The sequence below is a fragment of the Neolamprologus multifasciatus genome, chromosome 3, assembly GCF_963576455.1.
Source record: "Neolamprologus multifasciatus chromosome 3, fNeoMul1.2, whole genome shotgun sequence".
Lineage (NCBI taxonomy): Eukaryota > Metazoa > Chordata > Actinopteri > Cichliformes > Cichlidae > Neolamprologus > Neolamprologus multifasciatus.
This window is the reverse complement of record NC_140441.1, coordinates 25,846,221-25,869,260: the sequence shown is the minus strand read 5'-3', so window position 1 is coordinate 25,869,260 and position 23,040 is coordinate 25,846,221. Positions and strand designations below refer to the sequence as shown.

At 37.9% G+C, this 23,040-nt stretch overlaps 2 protein-coding genes across 2 annotated transcripts in view; both read right to left on the bottom strand.

Moving 5' to 3' along the window:
- LOC146522276 (Fc receptor-like protein 5) overlaps nt 1–6,109 on the bottom strand; it is a 36,413-nt gene extending 30,304 nt beyond the window's left edge. Inside the window, exons 1-2 of the mRNA XM_085153735.1 lie at nt 5,842–6,109; nt 5,441–5,719 (exon numbers count right to left, since the gene is read on the bottom strand). Of these exons, the coding sequence (XP_085009861.1) occupies nt 5,441–5,516 (76 nt within the window). The 5' untranslated portion in view covers nt 5,517–5,719; nt 5,842–6,109. The remainder of the gene's footprint in view (nt 1–5,440; nt 5,720–5,841) is intronic.
- LOC146522274 (basement membrane-specific heparan sulfate proteoglycan core protein-like) overlaps nt 1–23,040 on the bottom strand; it is a 276,185-nt gene that overhangs the window by 234,151 nt on the left and 18,994 nt on the right. Inside the window, exons 5-6 of the mRNA XM_085154129.1 lie at nt 21,587–21,859; nt 21,123–21,389 (exon numbers count right to left, since the gene is read on the bottom strand). Coding sequence (XP_085010255.1) covers nt 21,123–21,389; nt 21,587–21,859 — 540 coding nt within the window. The remainder of the gene's footprint in view (nt 1–21,122; nt 21,390–21,586; nt 21,860–23,040) is intronic.

Below are 23,040 nucleotides of genomic sequence, written 5' to 3'. Positions count from 1 at the left end.
AAAGTCCAAGCCTTTGTATTTTAGCTTTATTTATGTCTTACACAGCATCCCAACTCTTTAGCTAACTTAATAACTTTAGCTAAAGTGGATAGTCTAATTCATTAGTGCAACATTACTGGATCACCTCAGCGAAGTAGCAGTCTGTGTTTACTGTAGATACTTCATACTTCCCTCTTTACTATTGGCCATACACTTGTCTTACAATGAAGGTGAGCAAGTACAACTACACTGTTGCAACACGTTCTCACTTCTAACTCATCAAATGTGCAACGCATGGTCAGGCTCCCTCTGCTTCACTTATCGACGCGCCAGGTACCCCCTTCACATCAAGAACTGACGTGCAGGGTCGTCGTATTGAATACTATAGAGCTCCCTAAACGTTATTTATTGACGACAAGAGATTGCAGCAGAAGAGCCTGTTGTCTGTATCAGGCACGCGCAGAGGGGGGAAGGGGCTTGTTCTTGTTTTTTTTATGAGATGTTTTGGTTTGTTAAGTTTGTTAAGCTGAGACCACGAGACTGTAAAAACATGATTGTTGGGCTTCATTTCTGTACCCAACTGTAGCTTTAAGATGAGCAAGGAAATAACAATTAGCTAATGTCACTAATGAGACAAGTGTCATTACAGTTTGGTAATGTAAACATAATATGGCCAATATTATATTTATCCATCCATCCATTCGCTTCCACTTATCCCTTTCATGGGCGCGGGAGGTACTGGAGCCTATCCCAGCTGTCATAGGGCGAGATGCAGGGTACACCCTGGACAGGTCGTCAGTCTGTCCCAGGCAGATTATAATAATATAATTTATTATTATATTAATTATAATTTATTACAGCAAAAAGTCTGAACTGTGCCAAATACTGAGCTTCAGTAAAGATTCAACTTGCATTTATTTATATTTCTTATCACTTTATATCTTCACTCAAAGACAAGTATCTTTTACAATGTATTATACGTAAGAGACAGATATTGTTCTTTTAATATGTTGGCATTACTAAGTCTGTATGAATGCTTACAAATATGGGTAAAAAGAAAGTTTACAGGCTGTGATAATTGTTTCTGATAGAATGAAGAGTAGACTGATATATTAAATATTCCTTTATTGGGTGAGAAAATCAGACCATGTCATTACTGCTTTAAGTCATACAGAATAGATATCAGAGCCTTAAACGGGCTGACTTCTGCTAAATGGGTCAAACTGGGCAGAAAGTCTACAAACACATAACATCCTTATAGAATATGATGTAACACTATAGATCAACTTACCTCAGAATATATAAAGCATATAAACAATTACATCAATATGATGCAACAAACACAGCAGTACTAAAAAAACTACTCAAAGCTTCATATAACTTAAAAAATATGGACGTTTATTTTTAGGTCCATTCTGCTGCTGCACTGTCCATTTGTCTTCCACTATGGCATTGATTTCTTTGTAGGCTCATTTTCACAGTTAACCAAACCAACAAAAAATGTGTCACTGTGTTTATTGATCATTTTTTCTTTTCCTCTTTACTTTTTGAGAAGCATTGCTTCTCAAAGTGGTTCTTCCCGTGGCATGCTGAGCATGTTCTACCATGGGCTGGACAATGTTTGGGCATGTGCTTCTGGACACAGTGCTTGCAGTCCAACATCCTGCTGTCAGGTCGCAGCAGTGTGCGTTTCCCCCTCGGACTGGAAACAGCTCCCACAGTAGCGCTGTCATTGACGGCAGTGGCACCCATTTCACTGAAAGTCTTAACATGCTGTTGTGACAATTCACATGCTTGACAAATCTGTATAGCTCCTTCTAGCAAAAGGTCGGTTTCTCTCAGTAGCCATTCTCTGACTTTTCTATCCACCACGCCAAAAGCAATTTGGTCACGGATCATCGAGTCACGGAGCGTAGCAAAGTTGCACGTTCGCGCTTTACGCTTCAGGTCAGACAAAAATGACTCGCGTAACTGCTGAATCCTCAAGCGAAAAATGTATCTGTCATATGTCTCATTCTTCTTAGGAGAGCAAAGGGCATGAAACTTTTCCATGACAACATCAAACTTTATCACCTGGCTCATCGTATACATCGCTTACCAAACGCATTGTACACTTAAATAGCTTGGGGCCCTGCTACTGTAAGCAGTAATGCCACATTTCTTGCAGAAATTGGCGACGTTTCCTGTCAGCTTCAAACTCTCTGGCAGTTTGACAGAATCCATTATTGTCATCCACGATGCACCTCAGCTTAGATTTACTCCTGGTACCATGTTTTGTTTGTCTCCTTATTTATGAAGAATGAGTCTTGCTATGATACTTTTATTAGTCACTCTTAGCTAGCAGGAAGCTAACAGCTTCTGATCATCACATGTTGTAAGTTGATTTAAATGACAATGAGTGTCTTTAAATGAAAGCTCTCTTTGAGTGGATTCATGCGCAACACTGAACAGCTGTAACATGTACTCTCAGTCTGACGCACAACAACATACTTTGCTTATATCACACTTTTATTAGCAAAGTTACAAAGTGCTTCCCAGAAAGAAAATTGTAATATATAAAAAAATAAAGAAATAGTTAAAAACAAAAATAAACAGATCTACAGCACATTAAAGTTCATCAAAATTATTTTCTAATGGGAGAGAAACAAGTGAAACACACTGAGCGATTTTTTCTAAAGGAAGTATAAACTCAGGCTGTAAGGATCATTGCTTTGAATTCAAAATCTTCACCTTCTCACTCAAAGTCACTTCAAGTTCAAAGAGACTTTCCTTCTTTCAAGGAAAAAGAGAAAAACAGCTAAAGAGCTGCTGTTAAGATTTTAGAGCTGTGGCTGAATATGGATTGACATTATTGTAGTCAGAGCTCTCCTCTGGGTCACCACGTCGTCCTGTTGAGGTGATCAAATGAAAGCATTTCAAAACAAACACCCTCTGTTTTGTCCACAAATGCATTTATTATCAGAGAGAATAATTACCAATGTATATTTTGCATTTCAAATCTCACATTTTGTGCACTCACTTGTCTTGTTAATGACTTTGAGCTGAATCACAGATGTGACATTGGTGTAATCACCTTCTGCTGGACCTGAAATAAGAATCTGATTGACTTTCATGTTAAACACAGTTATTGTATAATCATCCAGCTTCCACAAGCTCTATATTAATGAAAGTGTAAACTTTACCATTTTCAGTGTTTTCACATCTTCTGACTGTCTCATAGACAGAACGAACACCTGCAGGTCAGAGAAAATCAGTCACCTCATGTCTGTGATACTAATTTAAACACAAATATTCTTGCAAATAACATTTATATTAAAATCTGCAGCAGATGTAATAAGTACAGTCTTGTTGCAAATCGCATCACAATATGTGAATGTAGATTAAAAACTAACCATGAAGAAGAGAGGAGTACACTTGCTGCTGATCTTCATCCTGATTGAGCGTCTGTTCATTAGCGGCACCTTTATTAAAATATAAAATAAGACTTTTGCTTTTACATGAAGCTCATGATGCATTTGTGTATTTGAATTTGTTTGTAGTAAATAAAGGAAAAGGTCTCACTGTTGGTCGTTCTGCAGCGATACAACAAGAGCAGCAGAATAATAATGAGAGAGACTCCACAAACCAGTCGAACTGTCAACCACACAGGAGACGAACAGCTGTCAGCTCCTGACACAGTTACTGTAACAACAAATAATAATTCATTACTAAGAAACTTAAAATGTGTTGATTCCCCACAATGAACACATCGACAGTCCTTCCTTTCCAACAAGTCCTTAAAATTTCCTCTTAAATGTTGACTTCAGTAAATCTGCTTTACAAACTTTTACTATATAAATATGTCAAATGTGTCAAATGTTAATATAAAGAAACAAAAACTGATGTTTACATTGAGATTTTCTGTTTCCTGTCAGAAACTGTCAGCATGACTCTGCTCTGTGGTTTGATGTTGTGACTCCTGTTCTACACTACTTGCAGTGTTACTTGTAGAATTGCTGCAGAACTAATTGTGAATTTATGTTGATTTGGAGATTTGCTGAAAGTGATTGTTTCACATTCATAATCCCACCTAGTCTCCCCTCCTTGGATCACATTCCTGACACCGATTCTCTAGACTCCACATTTTACATGACTATTCATGTTCAACCATTTCCAATAAGAACATTATTACAATGCCAAAGAGGTTACCATGAGATATATGCTGTTTGACCTTCATAGTAATCCTCAATCATTAAACTATTCAACATTGTTACTGAATACAAACTCACCAGTTGTGTTAATGCAAACTTCTTGGCTGTCCTCTGTGTAGTAAACTGGGTTTCCTCTTCCTCCTCTGCACCTGTAGAGTCCTTCCTGTGAGACACTGATTTGTCCATTTGATGGGGAGACAACATCCACTGTGGTATCATCTCTGTACCAGTAATATTTCCATCCAGATGATGATGATGAGTTCACAGAGCAGGTCAGGGTCACACTGCCCCCTACTGGAGCAGCTGTGTTATCAGCTCTCAGTTTGGCCTTTGGTTTATCTGCAGTTCAGTTTAGAAAAAAAAAAAAAAAATATTGAATCTAAATAATTTAAAAAAATAGATGGAAATGGTAACATGACCAAATCTTGGTGATCTTGAAGAGATAAAAACTGTAAACTCATTTTGATCGATACTGTGAAAATTTTACATTTACTTTGCTGTATTTAAGAAGTACTTGAGGACTGATTAATAAACTGACCTGTTTTTAGGGTCTGAGAGTTTAAATGGATCAACCTCAATAAGCCTCCTGCTAAAGGTGAGTGGAGGTGACTCAAAGTTATGAGAATTTTATTCATAGAAACAGTACAATTATTTTTGATGGTATGTCCTGTGTGTGTTTTATTTCTTTTAACAAATGACAGTATTTGACATGTTAGACCAGAATGACTTTTATTCTTCTTTTATCGAGAAATTATAGATTTGTTGTTATATCGTGGCTCAAGAGTTGGGAGTTCGCCTTGTAATCGGAAGGTTGCCGGTTCGAGCCCCCGTTGTGTCCTTGGGCAAGACACTTCACCCTACTGGTGGTGGTCAGAGGGCCCGGTGGCTCCAGTGTTCGGCAGCCTCGCCTCTGTCAGTGCGCCCCAGGGTGGCTCTGGCTACAATGTAGCTTGCCATCACCAGTGTGTGAATGGGTGGATGTGTAATACAAATACAGGCCATTTACCATTTGTTTAAATATATTATCTATTTATCCTGTTTATATCATTCTTGTCCTCAGGTGATGGAGCAGCAGGTCAGCATTGGCGTCTCTATACCAGCTGAAAGTTCATGACACAAAGTGGTGACAAACTGTCTACAATGAGGCTACTATCAGCTGCAGCTCTTTGTCTGACTAACAATGTAACATGCTTTGTAGACCATTGAATTCATCCTGTGCTGAACCATTATGACATTTGTCAAATGGAGATCACACAACAAACATGACTTACTTGATCCTGACAATGTGAAGGCTTCACTCCACTCTGTTGAAGAATATGAGTCATCTCTGCGTCGACTCTTACACATGTAGTCTCCACTGCTGGACTCAGAAACTCTGAATGTCACATCATTATTGTGTGTCCACTGTGTGGGTGTCCTGGGTCCTCTCCATTCATACTCCCACTCAGTGGTTTCACCTCCTTCCTGCACCTCACATGTCAGAGTGATCGTCTCACCTCTGAATATCTGAGGCCAGTTGGGTCGTTGTTTTACAACAACTTTATTGGAAACTGTTTACACATATTAACAGTTGAGATACAAATAGAAACATGAAATCAACACAGAAAACTTAACATTGTACGTTTGATAATCATGAGTGAATGTATATTTCAAACTAAATTACTGAACTCACTGGTTATCTCAATGGTGACATCATCACTTCTATCAGTGTAGTAAACTGGGTTTCCTCTTGTTCCTCTGCACCTGTAGATTCCTCCTTGAGATACTCTGATATCTCTGTTTTGTTGATCACTGATGTGAACTTCAGAGGTTCTTTGGGTTCGTCTGAACCACTCATATTTCCATCCATCAGAGCTCTGCACAGAGCAGGTCAGTGTCACACTGCCCCCTACTGGTATGATTGTTGTTCCTGCTGTCAGTGTGGCGCTGGGTTTATCTGCAGATATGAAAGAGGAGGAAAATTATATAAATATGCAGATGATTCATTAAAAATGCATAAAAACAATTAATCATACCTAAACAGATCTGAAGATTTTCAGTCAGTGACTCTGGGTAAATGGATATGCTCTACTTATATTATTGTATTCAGCCACTTAGAGCCTGTTTGTCTGAGGTATCAAACTGTGGCATTGTTTAGACACAACAGTGAAGGGTGGACCAAACACTGAAGACTGGAGAATGTGATACATTAGACTCAACATAAAATATTTGTTTTCCGTCCGCCTGAGTGCTTCCTGAGAGGAAAACTTTGTAATGAGAAAGATTACTGTGGTAATGTGTTTGTAATGAACTGAGGCCATTTTCTGCTCTTTGGTTCGGCTTCTATGACCTGCATCCACATGTAAGACGTGCATTAGCAGGCTTTTATTTATATTTCACAGAGAATCCATCCTCTGTTATTTGTTTTTGTCATTATTTTTTATACCCAAGTCATACATATGTATCTAGTTATTTTGTGTATTTATTTATTTTATATTTGAAAGCTTTCATTTTCTTTGTGACCTTTGACTTCCCACACGTGTCACTTCCTGTAGTTTTGAAGGAGGCCCTGCTGGGGAGAGATGAGATTATGCTAATGATCCTGTTACAGAGAGGTTAAGCACAGTAAAAGTGCTAAAATGGTTCAAATCTTGGTTGATGTATTCAAAGACACTGTTTCTTTTAAAGCTGTGCATGTAGAAGCCCAATCACATAAAGTTGCTGAACTGAATTTATTTTTATTTAAACATTGTTGGAGAATAAACTCAGCAGGCAAAGCAACAGCTGACTCATCTCCTCGTTGACACAACACAGTTTGCAGCAACAGTGTGAGGCCAGACCAGCTACACACAGTAAAATTAAATGGCTTCTTTCTTTGGCCTTGATCCCCCAAATTTCATAAACTGTTTTCCTGGTGGTTTTAATGTGACCTCACTGAAAGACAAACAGACTGAAGAACTGCTGGTATCACTGCTGTGATTGTGCTTTCTGCTCTCAGTGTGGCTCTGACTCTGACTGGCACCAAACACAAGGTTATAATCTCACACAGGCGATCTGTCTTAGCTCAAAACTACAAAACAGATGCACCTGATTTGTTATTTTTTCCTTAAAACTGTCATCTCTTTACATTCCCTTTTAAATAAATCATTGTAGAGTCACAGTGGACTCTGCTGTGGGTCTGTTTGCACAGTGAGTTTCTTGGAGGGTCTAAATTGTTTCTTGATGTTGAGTTTAAAACACAAAACAGGAAACTTCAGTTTGAATCGTAAACCAACTCACATGAAACTGTCAGTCTGAAGGCATCACTCCATCCTGTTAAGAGATAGTCACTGCTACCCTGACATCTGTAGTCTCCACTGTGGGACACTGAAACTCTGCTGATCCTGTATTTACTGGATGTTGGAGGCCTGTTTGTGTTGGGTGCTGTCCATTCATATTTCCACACCTTTCCTTCACCTCCCTGAATCTCACATCTGAGAGTGATTGTCTCACCAGTGAATATCTGAGACCAGCTGCGCTGCAGCGTCACATCAGTCCTGTTGAAAACTTTCCACAGCAACATTTCTCAATTAGGACACAAAAGGAATGAATAAACATTTTATAATCCCTGTGGCTGAAACTCCTCCTGCTGCCTGATCTAAGAAAAGGCTGATTAACCAGAGTGAGAAGTTTGCAGCTTGAAATCCTAACAGAATAAAAACAGGTGCAGAAATCTGGAATGATTGTTTTATGTTCACTTTTCTGTTCAGATCAATAATTTTAAAACAGCTGAAGTCATTTCAAACATTTATCCTCTGATTCATATATAAAAGGATGGAGTGGTTTCCAGTAAAAAGGAAAAGTGAGCAAACACTGCATCATCAAAAACATCATTCACTGTTATTTCCATCTACATATAAAATAACATTGAGCTATTTAATTGAATGTTTGGGTCAATTATTAACACTTTTTAAATTTGTGTGTGTATTTAGGATCAGAATTTAACACCAAAGGGCCGTAGTCCGTGACAAACATGACAAATCTCTGTTTGTATTTTTATTCAAGAGCCATTATATCATTAAAAATTCAGCTGAGTGGGTGAACAGTACGGCCAGGTTCAAGTCCCAGCTGCACCCCTACATTGTCTCTATCCAATAAAAGATAAAGGCCTAAAAAATCCTCTTTAAAAAATTAGGAGACGTGGCTCACACATTTATTCACACACATGTAATTATTGCTTCACAGGTCATGATGATGTCGATGACTGTAGCCGTGCTTCTAGGTCACATGTCTACAGAGCCACAAACAACCAGTACAGAGGTCTGATCGCCCAGTCAGTGACTGGACAGAAAATGTGCTGCTCACATCTGCAGCTCATACCTCAGCATAACAAACCATTTTGTTTCAGTCATTAAATATTAAACTATTATTATTGTTATAATTGTCTCATTGTTTGTCTCTCACAGAAAAAGATGTTTGATGGTCACAGAACATGAAGTTTTTTACACCCTCGCTGTGTTTCACCCTCTTCACTGATCCTCAGTCAGTCCTGTTCATAATCACATGAGAATCACAGGCTCAGAGAAATCTTTATTAAACTATCTCTTATCTCTGAGCTGACTCTTCAGAGTATCTTCAGAATAATTCAAAAATGTTTCTATGACAACTCCACAGCCATTGGTCAGGATGGCCTCTGAAGTGAGCCAATCACATAGAGTGATGTCACTCTGTCCAAAAACTGTAACTGATAACAACAACTGGTGTCATGGTCTGTGTGCAAAATGCAGACTGCAGAAAACTTGAACTCAAAATAGCAGCTCTGCCTTGTAGGCAGAACACACAGACATGGAGGAGGGAGATCAAACACTGAAAAAGAGAAACACAGGGCTTAAATACACTGAGGGATAATGAAGGGAATGAGACACAGAAGGAGAGCACAGCTGGGAGTAATAGACTATGTGCACATTAGCATATGCTACTTCCGGTGGGGAAACTCCTGTAGGGCGCTTCGTTTCCGGTGTTATATTCGCTCCTTGTTTACTGCCGCTTTTTCCCAAAACAAGTCAACCAAATTGATGAATCGAGGTGAGATTTACATTTCTTGAGATGTCTTGGGCATTTACAGAATATATAAGTAGATGCTGTTCATAGACCTGTCGATATTTTTCCCCCGTGCCTCAGAGCAGAACAGAGAAAGGATTTAAATTAAACTATATTTCTCAGTATTTGTAAACAGCGGTCCCTCGTTTATCGCGGGTGTTATGTTCTAAAAATAACCAGCGATAGGTGAAATCAAGTAGCCAATTTAATTTTTTGACGGTGGTAAACGTTTCGTCGACATTGTTGTGTTTGTTGGTGAAAAAGCAGTGTGACTGCACTTCAGAGTCACACTGCTAGCGATCGATGCAGCGATTCTGTACTGTGCAGGAGAGACGGCACGGAGGAGATCGTCTGCAGCGATCAGGACTCAGGACACAATGTGACGTAAAAACAAAAAAGCATGCAAACTTGCACTAAAAAATCTGCGAAACAGCGAGGTGAAAGGTGAACATAGCGAGGGACCACTGTAATTTTGAAGGTAAGTCACAACATACCCTTCGTAAATACTAATGAAACCGTTACCAGCAATCATTCATTTTTTGTGTGGCTTTTTTTCACGGTTTGTTAACATGCTCTGTAGGTGTGTACTTGACTAGCTGATCTCGACATAACGGGAAACATCTGGTTTGACTATTCTTCACCTGTAGTTTGAATGCTGAACATTTGCCTGTTTAAATCATGAGACAAGTCACTATACAGAGATGTGCTTCTGAATGTGGACGATGTGTCTTCTGCTGCAGTTCTGCTTGTGTTGAGTGATGTAAACAACTGATCGATCGAAACTCTTTAAATGTCAAAATTGATTATTAGATTTTTTATGACACACAGTGGTGAGTGTTCCCACCTTCTGCTCTTTGTAACTTAACGCGATCTTTCAGTTTTCGAGTTTTGGACATGATTTTGGAGTATATCTTCACAGTAGCGATTGACCGCAAAGTAAAGCTACCGGAAATGTACAACCCCACATCCGGTCTCAAACCAGGAAGTTAGCATTTTCTCATGCACAGGGTCTATTAGGCAGGATGTGACAAGGGAAACAAAACTAGAAACACTGACATGAGACACAGACCTTCAAAGTAAAACAGGAAACACACCGACTGAACTCTAGACACGTAAACTTAACAGAGACTGTGAGACAGAACATAGAAATGTGGGACAGAAAGGCACAGAGTTAACACAACATGAACACATAAAACAAAACCTAAGAACTAAAACCGTAACAGCCATAACTGAGCCTGGGGTAATAATAATAATAACTGCAATAATCAAAACAGCAAAGGACTCAGAACATAAAACATATTATAAAATACCAAAACACACGAGACTCAAAATGCTGAACCGTGACAACTGGAGCATCAGGGGCCAAATCACAAAACACATTTATGAATGACTGAGCCACACATTTAATTTCTGACTGATTAACATATTAACATTAAAAATAAAAACATTATTATCAAATATTATAACCCCATTATTGTTTATTATTTATTAACTTTATAACACTTTATATATTCAGAAATAAATTGGCAGGTTGGGGCCATAAATCACTTTGTAACATAAGTTTTTGTCATAATATTATCCCCCTCTGATCTCCAAACTTTGGGGAATCTATGTTGTTTTATTTCTTATGACATTTTTAAACTCACCAGTTTCCTGAATGATGACTCTATCACTTTCTTCTGTGTCTGAATTTGTCCCTTTTATACGTCCTCTGCAGTTGTAGATGCCGCCTTTAGAGATCACAAGTTCTCTCTTTGATTCACCAGCTACTGCGAACTTCTGGTCAGAGTTTAAACTGGGTTCTCTGAACCAGTCATATTCAAAGTCAGCAGAGTTGTTCACTCGGCAGGTCAGTGTCACACTGCCCCCTGCTGGTATGGTTAATCTGTCTGCTGTCACAGTGGCCTTCGCTCCAAATTCTGTAATTTAGAAAAAGATCAAAAGAATAAAATTGTTGCTCTGAATGTTTGAAGCAAACTTAAATAATTCGAATCATCTTTTGCAGCCACACAATTCAACACACTGAACATCTACAGAGACTTTGGAGTGACTTGTTAAACAGCTTCTAATCAAAACACCAAATGAGGGATGAAGGTAACAAACTCTATGCTGAACTCAGAGCAGCATTTGGTTACCATGTTCATGTTGGTTTTTCCTTTAATTTGTCATCTGTGTGGAGCTTTTGATAATTAGCATTTTTATAGCTCTAAGAAGTAATACAATACAATACAGTTTTATTTATATTGCACATTTAAAAACCTGAAGGCACACCAAAGTGCTTCACAGTAATACGGAGAATCAACATAAGTCAATAACAGGGTACAGATTGGGCACTAGCACAGACAGAATAGAGGCACTAACAGACCAGAGGAGTTAGATAAATACAAAATCCACTAAGAAGAATAAATAAAATAAATAAATAATAAATTTAATAAAATTTAATAAAAAATGTATAATCCAAAAATTAATCCAAAAAATCCCACTATAGGAAACAACATACGTGCCAACAGCATAACTCAGTGAGATAATCTGCACTACACACACTGCTGATATTTTCAGATCAGATAAACATGAAAAGAAAATCCACATGTATGAAGCCACAGCTCCTCAGTAAATATACAGTTTGTATCGTGGGTGTGTGCTTGAGTGCTCACACACTTAAAATGGTTATATTAACATTTTAACAAATAAATCAATGAAATGTTTGGTTTATGATACAAAATACAACACAGAGGACGTCATTTAGAGCAACACAGGAGATGTTAAATACTAGTTAAGATCAACACATATGATATAAATGGAAGAAAAAACAATTTCTCACCTTCAGTGTTTCCATGGTTGACTGTACTGAGCACTAAAGTAATGAATGAAACATCATCAGACATTATACAACTGACAAAATCACAATAAATATATAAACTGAGGATTTTTAAATCTTCACATGGTACAGTTATCATCAAATTTATGTTTCTTTTAGCTGTGAAACAGGCTGGAATGAAAAAAAAAAACTAGTATGCTGTGTTGAAGCTGTCAGGTAAACAGGTTAAAGCAGTGATACACTGTAATTGTCACCAGTGAGAAACATTTTCCTTCATCACTGTCATTCAAACAGTAAAGGTGTGTATTGTACTCACAGAATAACCCCAGCAAACAGAGCAAAGAGTGCCCCATCCTCACGTCCAGCCCTGCACGCTGATCTGCATCTAATCTCAAAGTGTTCGACTTTGCATTGATAATAAATGCAGAACAAAGAGAAGCTGCACTTAATGTAGATAAGACCAGAGTTTATATTCAGCTCCTCCTTCTATCACCTCTCTGTGCTTCCTTCCTTTTACACCAACCTCAAACAGCTCCTGTAGCTTTGACCACAGCAGTCGTGTGACGTGTTCACATTTCCTGTCCACTGCAAACATTTAAGTTTCTTTCCTGTTTTGCGTTCCTACTTTTCTCTATGATATACAAAGGTGCTCTGTTGCTTAGTTACTGACACACTTTGCAGGTCATAGTTTTATCTTTTTTGTCGTGTCCTGCCTCCACGCTTCAGTATCACAACTACAGACTCACTGAACTGTCTGACTGAATGTGAACAAATTTATCTTTGTCTCCTCTGACAGAAGAATATCCGACCAACATTCATCAAGTTTCTTTTCATCTTCTTTAACAAAGTTTGTTGCTTGGCTTTTTCTGCTCACGTTAAAGAACCTGATGTATGCAGACACACATGCAGTGCACAGATTAACCAGCGGGGATCAGTAATTCATGCAGAGCCCTCAGCTGAGACATCCAACATGGCTGACATCAGTCAACGAGCCTTCAACGATTTCTCAAAGATATTTTTACCAGTTTTCTAAAAGATTTTTGAACATTTTGAAAGGAAACTCAAAGTTTAATGTGTTAAAAAAAAAATTATGTTTTTATTTGAAGATAAACTGAGCAACAAATTGTACAAAAATGCCAGATGCAGCTAAAAAAGATTTTTTCCACCTCATGTGAAAAATATTTATTTCTCAGAAGGTTCAAAAAAACACACCAGCTTTTAAAAAGTTTTCATTTTATTTATGATTCAGTCTTTAGAGGGTTAATATCTGAGCTTCAAATAAACAAATAAACAGAGGTCTGATATCAGGACTGTAATAAAATAATTATTGATTTTGCCTTTTTTCATTGATGTTGCCACAGTCTGTCACAGCTCCACAGCTCTTCCTTCTCAGTGGGATGTGTTAGTCATCTTCCTCACCTGCTCCAGTCAGCTCAGGTTGGCACATTTGTTCTCCATCCTCAAATAGCTGCACATAAAAGGACCGACTGTTCATCCACTCACTGCTACACAGTTACAGCACACGGAGGAAACTAGTCCGACTGCAGAGAATCACCCTTGTAGTTTATCCACTTAATCCAGTCTTCTTCTGTCTCTGATCTTCTTCAGTGCTCAACCTGCAAACCTTCAGTTGTGCAAACACACACCTGCTGTGGAAAACACACCTGCCTGTTCATTCTCTACTCATCTGAGCTGTGTGTGATTACATTTGGAGAAAGTTGGCAATGTTTTAGCATCTTGTTTTAGATTTTAGATTCTTATGGTTTTCTTTTTCAGATAATAATAATAAATATTAACTATTAACAGTAAATTAGCAATCAAGGCAATTTACACACCGAGGTGTTATTTATAGTAAAATGAAGATCAGTAAACATTTTCTCATGTTTTAAGGAGTGTGAAAACAACAAACCAGAACGTTTAAAACTCTGAGCTCTGTATTCTGCCTGTTTAACGTCTCACAGTCTCCTCATCATCTGTCTGTGCTGTCAGCTATCAGGGCTAAAGCATGTGACCTGGAAGGCAGCTCATATTTAGCTTCAATTGTTCTTTCTCATTTTAGTTCTGCAGGCTGATGGAAATAATGAAGTCACTGTAATGTTTAAGTGCAGAGATGGTGCAGATAAGCCTGCAGCTATGAGATCACCAACAGTTACAGAAATATTCACACAGTATTTTCCACAGTGTGTGGAACAGAAAAGTTTTCTTAAAGTGCAAACACTGAACAAAAATATGATTTTTTCAGTTATTAGCTTTGAATAAATTAACTTTGGTGCAAATGATGGTTTGATTTACAGATTTATTACATTGTTTAATGAAAAATGATGACGATGTTTACAAAATAATCTCTTTCTTTAGCGAGGCACTATTTTATGTAGATAAATGAATATTTGATGATCATATAAACATGTGTCATGCACACAGAGGTCAAGTGAAATTTCCACTGTGCTCTTTGTCTGTGTTCCTTGTTAACTGTTTGCTGTGAGCTGATAACATAAAACTAAACATCAGCTACACTGAAGACTTCAGGCTGAAACCACAGGCTGCATTTCCTCTGTTCATGGTGAACCAACCAGAAACCATGAGGCCTGTCAGTGGATGAAAATAAGCCTGTGGCAGAATAGATGGTGACCACCAACAGTCTTTCACACACATGTAAGCTGCTCAGAAGAGTAAAGACGTTATTCTTTGCAGTTTGATCTTGTGATACTGTTTGATATTGATTCTTGAATAAAACATAATCAATGCATTTCTCTGCAGATCTGAATTTATTTGAAATTTCTTTCAGTTTTTTAAAAGTTTTACATCCATCAGAAATATACAACATTTTCCATTTGCAAAAACTTCAAGAGATTTATTCACAAACACAAACACAGGTCAAAAATAACCTGCACTGCTGAACAGCTTTAAATGTTAGCAAATCTTTAACTGATGTTGTTGAGTTTGACTTTATGCTGTGTATTCAGACACATGATGGCAGTGCTGAGAAGTAAAACAGAAAGACTGTAACAACAGCACAATAATCACACACTCAGAGTAAATCCATAAAACAACAACAACAAAAAACACTTTCAAGTGTGATTCTGTAAGAAGCTCGTTTTTTCTTTTGGTTTTTTTTTCATTAGTAGCTGAGAATCAGTATAAAGTTGTATTACTGCCACCTACACAGCTGTGATAGTAACAGCAGACTCTAAATACTGTTTGTCTTTCAGACTCAGAGTCTGTGCAGAATTTCTCTCACACCACCATTTATTAACCCTGCAATAAAACCTCTAAACTTTCTGCTTCTGCATCTTAATTCACAGATTTCTCCAGCTCCCCTGTATCCACTTACTTTAACATTTACCATTTAATTAAATCAACAGGGAACACAGGACTGCATGACATTTTATTAGAAACTAAAATCACATAAAGTCAACTAATTAGTTACAAATGGTAATAGGACAAAATAAAAAGTCACCAGTGTAGCTGTAGTTGCTCTCCCACTTTATAGGACAAAGACATGATTGATAGTGAAGAGGGAAACCCATCTACAGCACAGCTGAGCTATTAGAGCACGGTGACTAACTGTCCTCTTTTTGGCACTTGTTGATTTGTAAAAGACTATATGACATTTTTTATTTCACCATTCATTAACTGCACAGAGATGTTATTGTGTAAAACATGTTAAAGTTTTCTTCAAGTAAACAAACAGTATTATAAAGGTTCTTCATGACTGGCACAAGTGTCCTCTTTTTTGGAAATCAAATTATGGTCACCCTGTATTAGAGGATATGATCAGCACTGTTTATCACCGTCATGCTGATTTTGCTGAAAAATGCCAACCAGGCTCAACCCAGCTGGTTAAGTTTACACCTGACTGACCTGTGCCTCCTCCTTACTGTGACTAAACAATCAGACTCTGCAGGGTCAGACAGATGTTTTGTTTCTGTCTTGTTTTTGACAGAACCGTCTGGATTTTTAGCTCTGATGTTTGTGTCGTATTAATGAATTATAATACTGCTACTTCTCTGAGTCATGCTGACCATGATTGATGCAGAGCTTTAATTCTCTGTGATATTCTGTCTCCATGCAATCTTTCATATGAGATTTATCACATGTACAAGTTATCTTTTCATTTAACTATCAGCACATAGAGAGATGATCTGATTAGTTTGTGGATAATTTCATACAGGAAACAAAAATCAAACATAAACATAATATGTTCAAATGTAAAAAGATTTTATTTCTACCTTCTAACTAAAAGATGCAAAAAATGATCAGAAACACAAAAATATACATGAAATACATTCAAATGTATTTACTGCCTATAATTCTTATTTATATAATGTAAACAAATACAGTTAAAGTATATGTTGGTGCCCATATCAGTATTTACACTGCAAACACTGAGTGTAAATTGTGCTGTCAGATACTAAAGATCACATATTTCTCACTGCTGTTGGAACATGTTAGATATATTCAAGGTTTATTACATTTTTTTTATAAAAGTAACCGAAGATAAAGAGCATGAATATTGAATATGAATACACCTCCATTTGGTTTATACTAAAAAAGAGTAATATGTCTATATGATGATTTAATATTGTAACTGTACATAAAGCTGAGCATGTCTGATATTTGTGGAGCAGAGGAGCAAGAGTGGCTTCATAAAAAGCTTCTTCTTGGCTTTGCTGCTACAGCTCTCCTCACTGACCTGTAAGACAAGCACAAAAAGACAAAGTGATTTCCAACATGTAAAGATATTATGAGCTGAAGACATTTAATAATGTGAAGAATAAATCAGCCTGCATGGCAGCAGAATTACTGAGAGAGCTTCCTGATGTGACTTCAGAATAAACTGCTGCATCAGCTGCAGGACTTGATTTTCCTGTGAATGAAGAGAAGATCATTGAAAACAATAATATCATTAAGCAGGAGGAAACTGGATGTCTCCACTAATGTAAAGATAAAAGAGTAGATTTTAAATAGCTGACAAAGTGTGAATACATAAATATAACCTGTAAAATAAACATGTTGAACAATATTCAGTGGAGATGATGGCAGACTTTGCTCACCTTTGTTTTTCTTGGCTTTTTCTTTTTTGGGCTGTTTGACCTCAGCATACATCAGACTGTCCTCTAAAAGAGACGTCAGAGCTCAGGACACATTTGTTCAGCACAGATATGATGACAAGAACATTACTACAGAGTAAAAACATGAGAGAAACTATTTAGTTTGGGGACATATAGATGGACAATACCATACTGTACAATAACAATATCATTCTGTATATGAAGCAGACAAACTTACACTAAACTCTGAACGGCCCTCGATGTGTATAAGATTCAACTCTGCTGATGTGTAGTGGTCGTATGTAGTAGCTAAGCTTGGTCAGTGAATAACTAAACTCCATGTTGACCTATAATTACCTGCAATATAATGATGTGATGACACGTTCAAGTACAAACACTGAATGAGACTGTTGTGACTGTACCTGCAGCTCCTGTCTTCACCTCAGAGTAAACAGCACTCTGCTCTGGTTTATGATGCTTCTCTGTGAAGATGATCAGATTAATGAAAATAATTAAAACATTTTAAATATTGTAAAAACTTTCCAGGCTGTTTTCTACACTGAGTGTTTTGTGTACTCACTCTTCTTTCCAAAGTTTCGAAGTTTAATAAGAGAGTATGTGACGTCTCGGGGCTCATCTGCACCTGAAATGTAAAAATGTTTCTAATTACATCTAATTTTATTTCATTTTTTGCATTTTTTGCAAGTCAAATCCAGGTCTGGCAATGGAGACTGAATGAAAAGTCAATATTAATAATGATAATAAAGATCGGTTTAAGTGCTGACCAGGATGAACAGAGTCGTACACATGAGTTTCATTCTGGTTGACTCCATGATTTGTGGAGGAGCCCGGACTGTGACTCTCAGACTGGATCGACCTAAAACATGAAATAAACACAATAAACTCAAAAGTAACTGATGTTTGTTTAAAATAATAATAAAAAGTATTTTACCAACCTGGTGAAGCAGGAATCTGTGAAAGAGACAAATGTTATTACACATGTTTGTCATGTAAATTTTTATTTCATGTCATGAGATCAGAATACATGTATATGTGTGAATAATTAAAGTGTATTTAGTAAATAAACTCTCTAATACAGCATGAAAAGAAGAGGCTCTTACACTTGGACTGTCTGCAGTGATACAACAAGAGCAGGAGAATAATAATGAGAAAGACTCCACAAACCAGTCCAACAATCAACCACACAGGAAATGAAGAGCTGTCAGCTCCTGACACAGTAACTGTAACAACAAACAATAATTATTAATAAATTATAATTTTATAAATAAATACTTTTATAAAATAGAACCAAGTGACTTTAAGACTTAATTCAGACAATTTCAGTCATTAAACGAATTTACAGAAACACATCAAATGTTTTGATCCTGCTCACCTTTAACTGACATCCAGCTCTGTGCTGACTCTCTTCCTGAGTACTGACACTTGTAGAAACCTTCATCAGACTTTGACACTGCAGAGATCTTCAGCTCCCCTCGGGTATCATTTTGAATAAGTTTGTCATTGTGATAGAAAAACACATTGGAAAGTATTTTTTGTGTTTTCAAACTGCAGCTCAGACTAACAGAAGCTCCCTCAGTCACAGGATGAACAGGACTCACCAGGATAGGACCATTACCACCATCTGTGACACAATCACACACAATTGTTTCAGTCACATCAGCTGGTGCACACTTTGAGAAAAAGCTGACAAACAATAATAAGAACAGATTGTACAAATGTTTTTCATCATGAAGATCTGATCTTCTGTATTTAAATTCTACTGTATAATTACTGTAAGCCACAAAAAATGAATGGGAGAAATACAGATGTGATTTCTAAATCATCCAAATCCAAGAAGTAAATGTACAATAACATACTCTGTACAGTGATGTTGACTGCACTGCTGAACTCTCCTGATCCAGACTCACACCAGTACACTGCAGTATCTGACTTTGATGTGTTGATGTCACATGTGGATCCAGTCATTCTCCTACAGTCAGAGTACAGTCGGCCGTCCTCAGAGAACTTCCTCACTCTCCCCTCAGTGAAGTTTCCCTCACAGGTCAGTGAGACAGAGTCAGAGGTGAAGTGTTGCACTCTGTCAGGACTCACTGTGAGAGACGCTGCTGAATGAACATCTGGAAACAACATGCAGTGAAGAGACAAAGCTCACAGATGTTAGTATCAAAATATCACAGTGAAAATATTCTTTTGCTTTAATGTTTAAAGGTCAGTGCTAAAAGACGCAGTGTTCGTATAATTTTCACCTTCAATGCTACCCCCCCCCCCCAAAAAAAAAAAAAAAAAACCCATCAATTTACATTATTTGATGTTGCATTACTTGAAAAAAGATAGATAGAATCAAGCTGACCTGCAGACCAGACAAACTTTGGTTGACTGTGATCAGTGTGATACTCTGGGTCTCCTCTTCCAGCTCTGCACACATATCCTGCTGTGTGTGTCTGTCCATGAATGATGTAGGAGTCCTGTGCAGTCCCACTGCCATCAGGTAGCAGCTCATAACTGGAGGATTTCTCTGAGAGATCAGGAACAGCTTTATACCAGTAGAAGCTCCATCCTGCAGACGGATGTTCAACCTCACAGTTCAGAGTTACTGAGGCTCCAGGACTCAGCCATGATGGAGACACAGTGAGGACAGGACGGGGTTCATCTGTTCAACAAAGATTTTCTCTCAATGTTTCGTCTCTTAACTCTGAATTCAATGTCACTAAAATGTTGACTCACAAATATTTATGATGAACTTTAAGAGTGAGACTATCTAAACATGTCAAATATGTCAACATGTACTAATAAAAACACATTTTTACAAACTGTTTCTATTTCCAGGTTAAATGAACTATGACTCTACTTACTGTCAGAAACTGTCAGTGTGACTGAATCACTCCACTCTGTTGTTTTATGCTGTGAACTTTTCATTCTGCCCTTACAGCGATAGTTTCCACTGTTGGATGATGAAGCAGATCTAATCCTGTATTCATTTTGATTTGGAGCTTTTATCATGCTGTTTGTTTCCCACTCATAATCCCACTCAGTGTCTCCTCCATGGATCTCACATCTGACAGTGATCGTCTCTCCTCTGTATATCTCAGACCAGTTTGGATACAGAGTCACAACAGGCCTGTTTGAGACTGTTAATGTTCAAGAAAGTACAATAAAAACACATGAATGTCAAAAATGTTAATGCCTTTTGTTCTTCATCTTCCTCCTTAATCAGGAATTTATCTGATTTTATGTTAAACTGACCAGTTTTCCAAATCCTGACTGACTGGCTGTCCTCTGTGTAGTAAACTGGGTTTCCTCTTCCTCCTCTGCACCTGTAGAGTCCTTCCTGTGAGACGCTGATTTGTCCATTTGAGTGGAAAACTGCATCTTGTGTGGTCAGAGGTTCAGAGGATTTCTCATCTCTGTACCAGTAGTATTTCCATCCAGATGATGATGATGGGTTCACAGAGCAGGTCAGGGTCACACTGCCCCCTACTGGAACAGCTGTGTTATCAGCTCTCAGTTTGGTCTTTGGTTTATCTGCAGTTCAGTTTAGAAAAAGAACAAAAGTCAATGACTGAATCAAACCAGTTTCAATAACTTGGTGGAAATATGTAAATAAAAAATATCACATAACTTTAATGGTGAAGCTACAACAAACTGTACAACTATCACACAAACACAACACGAATCTTTCATATTTAATTTGCTGCATTTCTAAGTTAAAAACACACATGAGGAACAATTAGTGGATTTAATGTTTCTTAGTGGATGTGGTGGAGCAGCTGAGACAGATTCAGCATTTGTTCTGCATTTCATCTTTCATGTATTAGAGCTGCACAGCAGAGAAGTTACTCTCATATGTTTTGTTGTCTTCACTGTGAATAAAAAGCTGCTGTTCAGGTTTTTGTTGTTGGAATAAAAACAAAACATTTTACTGACCAACATGAAAGACAGTTATAAAGCTGTAAGAAAGAAGAAGTGCTTTTTCCTTATTTAGATACTCTGGAAGAAACATCTTACATGATACAGTCAGTGTGATGATATCACTCCACTCTGAGAAGAAATAGTCCCTTCTGCCCCGGCAGCTGTATCCTCCACTGTCAGACTCAGTAGCTCTGATGATTCTGTATTCATTGGATGTTGGAGGTGTGTTTAACTTGGCTGCTCTCCATTCATACGTCCACTGAGCTCCTTCACCTCCCTGAATCTCACATCTGACAGTGACTGTCTCACCGCTGTATATCTGAGTCCAGGATGGCTGCAGGGTCACAGTAGGCTTAGTGGGAACTGTTCACAGAAAAATATCCAGTTAGAGACAAATAGAAACATGAAGGTAAAAAAATAAGACAGAATAAATTATTCTATTTGTCAGGAGTTGTCTCTCATGTCAGGGTTAATAAACTCACAGTTGTTGAATGAAATTGTTAGCACAGAACACAAAATGACATCTCTCAGTTTGACAGAAATAAAATAATTGAACCCACGAGTTTCTGTAATTGTGACGTCACTGCTGTCCTCTGTGTAGTAAACTGGATTTCCTCTCCCTCCTCTGCAGTGGTACAGACCTCCTTTTGAGACTCTAATAACTCTGTTTGCTTCATTTCCTCTCATGAGCTGAGCTTTAGAAGAGACTGAATCACGTCTGAACCAGTCAAACTTCCAGCCAGCAGAGCCCTCCACAGAGCAGCTCAGTGTCACACTGCCCCCTGCTGGTATGATTGAACTTTGTGCTGTCAGTGTGGCTCTGGGTTTACTTGCTGTTGAAGAAACAAAATAAGTAAAACATTAAAACATAATCAAGGATAAACTTGTGACAGTACTGATCACACTTTAAACATTAACTGATTAATTTATCTACAAACACAAACAGTAATTAGTAATCTTGCATGTAGGGATGGGAGTAGAGAACTGGTTCCCAGTAGTAGTCAAAGTCCTGGGAATCATTAGTCTCTGCCTGCTTTTCGATCCAACTTATCGCTTCTTGAACTCTCGCTTTCAGTTTGCAGTAATAGTTTTCCTGTTAAGACAGATGTAAACATGAAAACATTAAATGTCAGCATGAATCATGGTCCAACTTACATGAAACTGTCAGTCTGAAGGCATCACTCCATCCTGTGAAGAGATAGTCACTGCTACCCCGACATCTGTAGTCTCCACTGTGGGACACAAAAACTCTGCTGATCCTGTATTCACTGGATGTTGGAGGCCTGTTTGTGTTGGGTGCTGTCCATTCATATTTCCACACCTTTCCTTCACCTCCCTGAATCTCACATCTGAGAGTGATTGTCTCACCAGTGAATATCTGAGACCAGCTGTGCTGCAGATTTACAGCAGCTAAAACTGTTCAACAAGCAAATAAACACAAATATTAAACAGAAAAAAATCAACAGACAACAAAAACTAAATTTTAAAAACTGAAGTTATTAGGTGCTTCTTTAATATCATCATGATTTTGTGTTTTATCTCACAACAAAACTTAGCCCTCACCTTGTTTCTGAATTATAACTGGAGCACTGTCCTCTGTGGAGAAAACTGGATCTCCTCTCCCTCCTCTGCAGTAATAGATGCCTCCTTCTGAAATACTGATAGTGTGCTTTGATGTTCCAGCTCCTATTTTCTGACCTCCAGAAAACTTTGAATCACGTCTGAACCAGTCAAACTTCCAGCCAGCAGAGCCCTCCACCGAGCAGCTCAGTGTCACACTGCCCCCTACTGGTATGACTGGACTTTGTGCTGCCAGTGTGGCTCTGGGTTTACTTCCTGTTGAAGAAACAAAATTGGTAAAACATTAAATCTGCTGCTGAAGATACAGAAAAAGTTAATCATTAAATTGTGGGTTGTCTAAGGAAGAAATTTCTTACAGCACTGATTATGTGTTAAACATTGACCAATTTAGAAAACAATGTGTAATTTCTCTGCATGTGAGACATCAGACTGC